Source organism: Rhagoletis zephyria, unplaced genomic scaffold, assembly GCF_001687245.7.
Source record: "Rhagoletis zephyria isolate East Lansing unplaced genomic scaffold, Rhagoletis_zephyria_1.1 Rzeph_scaffold_18085, whole genome shotgun sequence".
In the NCBI taxonomy this organism is placed as follows: domain Eukaryota; kingdom Metazoa; phylum Arthropoda; class Insecta; order Diptera; family Tephritidae; genus Rhagoletis; species Rhagoletis zephyria.
The window spans coordinates 1-10,275 of record NW_016175146.1 but is presented as its reverse complement, the minus strand read 5'-3'; the positions used below and the strand labels follow the sequence as shown (position 1 = coordinate 10,275).

General features: G+C 36.2%; 2 protein-coding genes across 2 annotated transcripts; both read right to left on the bottom strand.

Annotated features, from left to right (window-relative positions):
* Positions 1-2,380: 2,380 nt before the first annotated feature.
* On the bottom strand, positions 2,381-3,552 carry LOC108380060 (inactive pancreatic lipase-related protein 1-like; the record flags this gene model as incomplete). The annotated part of the gene is made up of 5 exons (XM_017636425.1): positions 3,540-3,552; positions 3,372-3,474; positions 2,903-3,294; positions 2,612-2,806; positions 2,381-2,552 (listed from the first exon to the last, which is right to left on the bottom strand). Coding segments are annotated over exons 1-5 (875 nt in total), but the record flags the coding sequence as incomplete, so codon positions are not given.
* A 354-nt stretch (positions 3,553-3,906) lies between these two features.
* On the bottom strand, positions 3,907-9,249 carry LOC108380061 (pancreatic triacylglycerol lipase-like). Its single transcript, XM_017636426.1, has 6 exons — positions 9,156-9,249; positions 8,957-9,068; positions 8,491-8,879; positions 8,222-8,407; positions 4,358-4,523; positions 3,907-4,301 (listed from the first exon to the last, which is right to left on the bottom strand). The coding sequence occupies exons 1-6, from the start codon at positions 9,196-9,198 to the stop codon at positions 4,079-4,081; spliced, it is 1,119 nt and encodes a 372-aa protein (XP_017491915.1). The 5' UTR covers positions 9,199-9,249; the 3' UTR covers positions 3,907-4,078.
* Positions 9,250-10,275: the final 1,026 nt, after the last annotated feature.

Genomic DNA, 10,275 nt, shown 5'->3' with positions numbered 1-10,275 from the left:
AATTAAAATTCAGCGGCTCCGCTGGCTTCGCCATGTCGTTCGGATGGACAGAAACGCTCCTGCTCTGAAAATATTCAACGCGGGCCGCGGTGCTGGGAACAGAGGAAGAGGAAGGCCTCCTCTGCGTTGGAAAGACCAGGTGGAGAAGGACTTGGCTTCACTTGGCATTTTCAATTGGTGTCAGTAAGCACAGAAGAGAAATGACTGGCGTGCTGTTTTGGGCTCGGCCAAAATCGCTTAGGCGGTTACAGCGCCAAATAAGAAGAAGAAGAAGCTCACGTCCTTGAGAAGTTATCGATGTTATTTTTTGAAAAGTTGTCCAGTTATGGTTATCGATAAGTTGTCCGTTACCTGCATAATATTTTAGCCGACCGAAAGCTTCCGTTTAGCAGTTTTATTTGTTTAGTGGTGAGGCGGCTTGATTGTCAAATTAATGGCGTTTTATTTCCCACCTGGCGGTAAGTAAAAAACGATAAATGCAGAGTCCCTGACGTAACTCTCAATGGAGGTCGAAGAAGCAGGCTTAGCTATCGGCCCAAACGTCGGCGGAAGACGTGCATACTACCACCGACGGGCACATCGGTAATTTATGGAAGGAGCCGTCCACAGTGGTTGTAGTACTACTTCCGGACACGGCTTGCCACGCACTTCTGCCATAGTCCTAGAAGACTCTTCTACGCTCTCCAGCCAAATCCGAGAATGCTCTTCCTGAACGGAGGAAGATAACACCATTGGAATGGTATTTTTCTGCAGATGAGGATAGTTCTTATGCTTCCAAAATTGGTTGCACATTTCGGCCAAAATCGTCCTTTCAAGTTTCCCATATTTGAGTTGTTTTCGAATTTTGTTTTACTTCATATTTGAAATTAAACTTTGTTATGAAAATAAATGTGATGATGATGAAATAACTGATATCGATTAAGACGAAAAACAATGAGAAATACATAAGAATTATGGTAACTGAAAGGATAAGAAATTTCTTGACAATTTTTTGATAGGAATCGAGTTAAGTTGGGTCATAAAAAAATTAGTTATGGAAAGTTATCAAGTTACCGAAATTTGTCGAATCATCGAAGTTTATAATTATTGGAATTTATTGAGTTTTACTTGCTTACTGAGTTATCGCAACGTATCGAATTATTCAAATTGATCAATATTTATAGAGTTGTCGGAATTTATAGGCACAAAAAATTGGTTGTCGAAATTTACAGATCATTATCGAGCTACAAAAATATATGGAATTCTCAAAATTTTTTAAGTTAATGAAATTTATCAACTTATTAAACTTATTATACTTATTAAATTATCATTATTTTTAGAGTTAACGAAATTTATCGAGTTATGGTAATGCATTGAGTTCTTTCAAGTATTCGAGTTATCGATTTGTATTGATTTACCGAAATTTGTCGATTTATCGAATCGAAATTTTTCGTATTTTCGAAATATATCGAGCAATAGACATTTCAATGTTATATAAGTTTATCGAGTTATCACTGCTTATCGAATTTTATCGTCTTACCAGAGTGTAGCGAGTTATCGAAATTTGTCGATAGCTTTCGAAAACTATGAAGCTACCAAAATTAACTGAGTTATCGAAATTTATACAGGTATCGACAAATTTTTCAGTTAACGAAATTTATCGAGCCTCGAAACGCACAGTTATCAAAATTTATCGAGAATTATAGAAGTTAGTCGAGCTATCGAGTTTTGTTGAGTTGATCGATTTTTTTAGTTATCGGATTTTAGTGTTTTTGAAATACATGGCATTATCTATATGTATCACATTATCGAAATTTATCGACAAAATAATATGTATCGTGTCAATTCCAAGTCCTGGCAAAGTCCACCAAACAACTTCCAAGATATGAAAAATTGTAGTCACGTTTTAGTTCCAAAGCAGGAGATTTACCGATAAGTAATTTTGTAACTTATAATTTAAACGACGTGCTAATTTAGAAGACCTCTCCAGTGGTCTGAAGAAACTAGAAAAACGGTCGAATTTCGACAGTAACTGGCTCTTGTAAAACTAAATAGCCTGAGTAGCCATAACATTAACATTATAACCTTTTCTAGACCAGAAGATTGCATGATCGCCAGTAACGTTCAGTATCTCGACGTAATATCTCACATATTTTATAGATGCCGTTAAGACGAGTTAGTGGAAGAAAGTTTCTTCAAGAAACAATACCGAATCTTCTATGTCAATGTTCTGCACTGCCTAAACGGGGAGTTGTCATTCCTTGGCAGACACATTTTTAAATTATTTGGAAGACCCTAAGTGGCATCACTACGAATCACGAGTCATCAATCAAAGTGTGTTCCATTGTGGGATATTTGTAACGACCTAACCGAACCCACACTAACCGCAACAACTACTCACTTTTTCGACACAAAATAGCCCATCAGCGTGTGTGGCACATCTGCATAACGCCGACATTGCTGCATCACAAACTCCAGCCACTCGCCACAATTATAGGACCAAAAGCCACGCTCACTGCCAATGGATTCAGCGTAGTACAGAGGCGCACGAAAATGATTGCAATTACGAATACCTTTAAGGGTACCAAATTCAATTAGACATACCAAAAAATTTATTGTCCAACAGACTCACGCCCATTTTTAACCAAATTGCAGCCAGGCTGAAAGAATTTTTCTAGATTAGGATAAAAGTCCACATGACCGCTACGCTCCAAAGATGAATAGAAAAACGGATCCGTATGGATGACGTCAACAAATTCTGCATCTGAGGCATCCAGCTTTTCGCTAAGATTTTGTGTAACAAAACCGGGACCAGCGGGATCCAAACCTATTTGGAGAGAGAAAGTGAGAGAGAGAGAGAGAGAGAGGGAGAAAGAAAAAAACGAAGGAGAAAAACGAGAAAATATGTGGACCAGATGCGCACCTGTTATGCGTTGCAAGCGCTGTTTAACAAAATTTGCTGACAAACCAGCGATTTGTGCGCCTAAACTAAAACCGATTAAATGCAAATCTGAAGCCGTGTAAATGCCGCGTGCGATTAGTTGGTCAATAAGCTGTGCTAGACAGCGTGCAACTACGCGCGCATTGGACGTGGCCCAAGGATAGTAGCAGGGAAAGCGCGTCAATCTGCTGTAGTCCACCGAAATGACATGCGCTTGCTGGGTGTGCAGTAGTATTGGGCGTGATTCCCGATTGGGTGAGGCATGCTGATTACCGTTAAAGCCGTGTATGAGAATTTTCAAAGGCCAACGTGGCTCGAAGGCGGTGGCGCTGAGATTGAGTGCGTGCAAGAGTAGCGGTTCGCCTTGGGTGGCGCTGCGGTATGATAATTTTTTTTTTTAATATTTTTATTTAAATGAATTAAAAAGGTTCACTTAAGATAGTTTACTCACTTTTTGTACATCCAGAACTTTATGTGCTCATTCGGGCACTCTTCACTCGCGAAAATACAATCGAAAGGAAAGCCAGTGCCAATGTTTGCGGCCGATGACAGAGCTTTTCATTTATGAAACAAGTTTAAATTGAGACCAGAATGTTGTGGAAAAAAACTTTAAATTTACTATTACTGTTCATAATCGTAAAATATTTTTTTCATAATTTTTTTTTGAAGATTTTTTTTTTAAATCTTTTGTCTTTTAAATAGGTAAAACTCATTTACTAAGTAACAATTACTCACTGATAAATATAACGTTTACGCACAGGCAATAAATTTCACACCTCATATTTTAATTAGCGAATGACAAATGTTTTGCGACACTGAAATGGCCATTAATTTTATACACTTTATTATGCAAATTATACCCGCATAGTTTAATGAAGCAACAATTCGAACTACAAATATATCAACTGAACATATATATAATTAAAAGCTGCTATCAACACGCAAGCCCAAATTCAGGGTTAACTTAAATATAATTAAAAGGAAAATTTCCATAAAAAGTCTATAGACTTTTATTGTTTACACAGATAATTGTTATAAATATTTACACAAGTGCTTACGTCTTAGGTTCTTTCCTAGATTTCTTACAACGCTCTCTTTCTTACCTTCCCCTCTTTTTCATATACATACTTAACTACTACTTCAACCACCTTTTCCCATTCATAAATTATTTGGTGACATCTGCTCCACCATTCCCATTCCACTTTCGGTGCCATATTTCAAAAAGCGACACATCAGTATCTGTCCGCAAGCCTCATCGTCCAACATGTGCAGATCGTAGTTGTGGCGCCAACTTGTCTGCACCTCGGCCAGTTTATCTTTCGCGCGGCCCAAAGCGAATGGCGTTGAGTTCGAGGTTTTGAGGAAATATATGCCGCTAAGGCTGAAATTTTATTTTAATCACTTAATTAAATATTTATTAAATGATAATTCTCCTACCTTTTATCTACATAATAACCCATCACGGCATCATTGGTGTCCAGATAGCAAATATTCAGTATGAAATAAAGCCAATTCGCACAGCGACTACTCCAGAATTCATGCTTTGGATTGATGGATTCTGCGTAGAAACGTGGCGCACGTTCATGGTTGCAGCTACCGGGTTCTGGATAAAAGTAAAAATAAAACTTTGACTTAAAGTATATACATATCTAGTAGAAAAAAAGTTTCTTTAGTCTTCTTGATGAGAAAAAAATAGGAATCCTGGTTTTGATTTGATTTATGGCCAAACGTTTTGATAAGGCTTGTCCAAACTATCTATATTCTATAAATTAATACGCTAACATAAAAATATATACCTGTTTTATTATTTATCTTTTTTTTTTTAAATCAAAACATGGTTAGAGGTCACTCAAAGCGCTCAAAGTTTTCCATTTATTTTATATGGTGAAAAAAAAAACTTTTGCAAAGAAATGGCATAGAATTCTTGTCAACCAATATTTTTCGATCGGAAAACCCTGTTTCTCTTCAAGAGACTTCCAATAATAATACCAACTTGTTTATTTAACCACTTTTTTAATATTAGCTATTTTTTTAGGTCCTCAAAAACTAAAAAAAAAATGTATTGGAAATGGTAAAATAAAAAATTTGATATTATTATTGGAAGTCTCCTGAAAAGAAACAGGCTTTTCCGATCAAAAGATATTAATTTTCAAGAACTCTATACCATTTCTCCAAAAAAAAAATGTTTTTTCCACCTCTAAAATACATGGCAATCTTTAAACGCTTTGAGAATATATTTTGATTTCAAAACCAAAAACAGGCGTATATTTTTCCGGTATAGAAAAATCCTAGGGGTGAGAGAATTAAAATGCGGTCATCAGTATTTAAGTTATCGAAAGTTATAAAGTCATCGAAAATTATAGAATCATCGAAGTTTATAGTTATGGAAATTTATAAGATTATAAATCTTTATTGATATATATATCGGAATGTATCGAGTTTTTCAATATAATCAAAGTTTATTGAGATATTAAGACTTGTCGATACACAGAAATTTAGTTGTAGAAATTTATCGATTGCTATCGAGGCATAAGAATTTATTGGACTATCGAAATTTTCTTATTTAATGAAATTTAGCGAGCCATCGAAATTCATAGTTATTTTTCAACTAATCAAGTTATCGATATTTATTGATTTATCGAAAGTGTTGTTATCGAAATCTATTGATTTTTAAAATCGAAGGTTTTGGAATTATCAGTGTATACCGAGTTATCGAAATTTCCAGGTTTATATTAGCTTATTGAGTTATCACTGTTTATCGATTTTTCAAACTTTATCGATTGACCAGCGTGTATCACATTGTTGAAATTTGTCGAAATTTATGGAGCAACCAAAATTAATCAAGTTATCGATTTTTATAGAAAAGGAATACGAAAACGAATACGAATACCAATACGAGGACGAAGACAAATGCGAAGGCCAATACGAAGACGAATGCAAGGCCGAATATAGAGAGGCATACAAACGACTGTGAAGACTTTTACGCATAGTTATACTAAGACTTATAAGAAAACGAGGCGAATACGAATACGACTACGAAAGTGAAGACGGAGATGCATTCAAAAATGAAGGCGCATAAGACGGCAAAGTCGAGCTACAACTAATGATAAAGTTACTATTTAGCTTTAAAATATGTCTGGGCCCTAGAATTGAATCCAGGGAATTTTCAGTCGTATTCAGTTTTTTTATTTTTATTTTCTCTTCGTGTTTTTTTTTTCTGCGTCTATTGTGGTGTCAAAATTGGTTGGAAAATGCTTCAGGTTGAGGTAATTTGCCTAACTATGGAAGAGTTATTACAAAAAACATGGTTTATAAAGAAATTGTCAGCCATAAAAGTGTAGAGCAAATAATTTGTTTAAAAACACTACAAAGCCGGTCGAATTTCAACAGTAACTGGCACTTTTAGTATGTAAAAAATAATTATGTAGATGAAAGCCTCGTTAAAATGAGACTCTGCTTCACCATCAAACTAAGATACACAACTTCTTCCTTCAACTCGGCGTACGAGCACTCCACAATCTTCAAAATTTCGAATTCTTACCTGAAAAAATGGATGGAAGTGTATGGAGTATAGCTCTGAACATGACTTTCTTCACACACATTCCACCAAGTGCTGAATGGAAGATTGACAGTCGCTGTAACTGAAGACCTATCACCATTTTAGCGGATGGGTCGAATATGTAGAGCAGAGATGGCGGAGGTATGGTCTGTCAGAAGAGATCCTTATCTTATGCCAGGGCAGTCGGATTTTGCAGAGTTTTCAAAAGAGGTGGTAGCTATAAAGGAGGCAGGCGATTAGTTAGAAGGATACTATCTACTCTGACAACTAAGGGGTAATCAGGGCTCTAAGATCGTTCATGCTATGATCACTATTGATCGGAAAATGTCTGATTTCTCCCAGTGGTGGATTTCAAAACCAGAAGGATATCTTCACTTTTAGTGATAGGCCTTCTTAAATCAAAACCCCGGAGGTCCTTGAGCAAAAACCGCTTAAATAAGATAAAATTAGGTTGTGGCTTAGAGAATTTCGATGTGAAATCGGAAGTAACTAAGAAATTTTCCTTTTCTAAGGGAAAATATTTTTAGCGTCTTCGGAGCTCTAACTGTCTAATAGAATATGTAAGGAAACCTCAACGTCAAATTCTGGAGATGGCACAGAAATTAAAGACAATATACGAAGGAAAAAAGTGAGAGCAGATTGCGACGTTTGAAGTCACCAATCCTCAGAATACGCATCAGGGTTGTTAGAAAAACGAATTAATAAATTTGTGGTTCTAATTTTCACCAATTTATTAAAAAAAGGCGACATTCTTGGTGTATTGCAGAATTAAACTTCACACCAAAAGCCTTTGCCGTTTGGTTCTTGACGGGTCATTGCTGGCTATGAGGCCACTTGCATAAGCTATCTCCTGGAGTGTGAAGCCGACTCACGTAGAAGGTAGAGATGCTTAGGATATAGAGTCATGTGAAAAATAATGGGGACAAGCCATTTTGACCAGTTTTAACTATTTTGCTTTTGTTTGTTAAATGTTTATTCTTTTATAGCATTGCTGTTCATTATCTAACAAAAAAAAAAAATATATGTAGGGTTGTACATACATACATAGTACATAAGTCTAAATTTCAAACTTCATAGATAAATTCAATAAAATTTTACAAATACAAAGTTTTTTGCTGACGGTGATACGCATTGTCTTTCATACAAAGTGTGTTCGACAATTATTTTTTTATGAAAGAAAATAATAGCTGCATCGACAACAAAAATTATCAAAAATCAACGCGAATTCTTAGCCACGTGAAACTTGCACTTTATTCAGCTGGAATTTAATGCGCTATAAAACTGCGTACTTAGAACTTTTCTAAAAATTCAGAATAAAAAGTGTGTTGCTGTTACAAATTTTTTTTATTAATATTTCTAAATTTTACTACAAAGATTGAAATTTTAATTTATATGGCTTTTGTTAGATATGGACCTACATTAAAAAAAAAAATAATAATAATTAACATTAAACGAACAAAAGAAAAATAGACAAAACTGGTCAAACTGTCGTGTGCCTATTAGTTTTCACATGAATGTCTGTGAGCGGGATGTATTCTGAAATTTAAAGTCTTCGTGACTGGCTGTTGTATTGTGATGAGCTGCGGGCGCAGGTCTACTCTACTATTCGCAGTGCTTACTCTCTTTATATTTATCTATCTTTACCCTTAAGCTTTTCATTCAGTGATATAAGTACTCAGAAAAAACACATCGTTTTTTTTTCAGATGTTCCTCACACACACACACACACTTGCAATGCTTACCTGCTTCTGCTTGGCAACCGGGCTGCACATAACCGAAATTCGGGTAAAAGTCCACATGTCCCATTGGTTGCATCATGCCACGTCCCATTATATCTGTGTGTATGACATCGACAAAATCTGCATCATCTTTACTCAATTTGCGATCATTGCCGACGGTGATAAACAAAGGTTTCGCAGGATCCAGTCCTTAAGGGGAACAAATCGTCGCCATAGATACTTAATAAACATTTTTTTTTTGTTTTTTTTTCACGCCACCACAAACAACTCACCAGTTATGCGCGTCAGCTTCTTTTGCACATAGTTCGCGGTTTGACCAGCCACTTGCGCACCCAAGCTAAACCCAATGACATGTATGTCCTCATTCTGCACAATGCCCTGCGCCACAAGGTTATTAATCAATTGCGCCAGACAGCGGCTAGCCAGTGGCAGATTCTTCACAGCTTGGGTGTAGCAAGGCGCGCGCACCAAGGGGCCATAATCGGGTGAGATGACATAGACGTCTTCGTGCTGCAGCAGCACTGGGCGTATGTGGGTGTTGGGCGCAAAGTCGCGATGTCCTGTATAGCCATGTATTAGTATTTTAACTGGTCGACGTGTGGGGAAATCCGTTTGCTTCAAGTTGAGTGGATCTAGCAGGAGGGGTTCATTAGCTGTTGCACTAAAAAGATTTGCCGGTTTAATTAGAGTGATTTGGTTTAATATTTTTTTTTTTTTTTTGCGTTACTCTGCACTCACTTTGTGTACAACCAAAAGGTGACATTCTTGTTCGGACACTCACTATTCACCACAAAACAATTTGGATCGAAAATACCTTGTATTGCATTAGCGCTTAGGAGGCTAAGATTAACTGGAAATATACATATTTAATTAAATAAATTTTAATTACTGTTTTGATTTCTCACTACGAATATGTATGTACGTATGTATGCATTACTTTTGCTTAACAAAACCGTTAAAAGTGTGTTCGCAAATCTCATTTTCGTTCGGAAGCGTGCACCGGCATGCAACGTGACAATTTACGGAATGGCAAGCAAAATTTGTTGGCGTACTTGTTTATATCAGGTTCATATCTCTCAGTCGTGCAATGACAAAATTTGTTATCTCATAACTCCGAAAAAAAAAAAAAAATGTAATCATTTGTTTTCTTGTTTATGTAGAAAAATGCTAATTCGCTTTTTACGAGCATTGCAAAACACTTTTCTGTTTGTACATACATATGTATGTATGTAGGCGCTCTTTGCTTGAATTTTTCGGCAGTGCTGTTAAGCCAACCACCACCCACATGGCAATCGGTACCCCCAATGGAGAAATTTAAGTAGCTCACTGTCAATTATATTTCGATACGGCTGCCAACACTTTTAAATGCGGGCCTAGTTATTTATTGATTAAGGCCAGTGTTGCAATTAAAGTTTTCAAGGCTTCTATTGCGCGACAATTAAATTAGCCTAAGTCGAGATAGGCCATTTTATCTTTAAAGCTATATTTTATTGGGTTCTTAAAAAATATTTTAACGACTAACTAACCATAGGCGTAGTTCAAGATGCTCTTTTAACAAAAAACTCGATAAAAATATAAATATGTTCAAGTGAAACTTATTGTTTTTTAATTCAAAGTTAAACCTTCCAAAGTTACTTAAACTACTTTTATTGATTCGCATAAATGTGTACATATGTATGTGGGGTGGGGTCATAGCGCAAATTGAAATCTGTATGTTTTCAAGAAGAAGAGACAGTCTAAAAATTTAAATTTCGATCCATTCAGCACACTGCGAGTGAATCAATAAGTCTCTTCTTTTGCTCCCGAAAGTGCCCAATTTGTGTTTCTATGGTTGGTTCTCGGGCTGTTGAGAACCACTTTGAGGGAGAATTTTTGCTTCTGACTAGCCTGAAGTTGCCTTGACAATTTTTTGCCGGGCGAGTTTGTGAAAAATTTCAAACTGTCAGAAGTAGAGGAAAAAGGCGACGTTTCGAAAGCATACATGATTTTTATTAATAAATTAAAATCTCATTTGTATTCCAGCAGCTACACTGCCGGAACAAAGTATTGGCACAGCA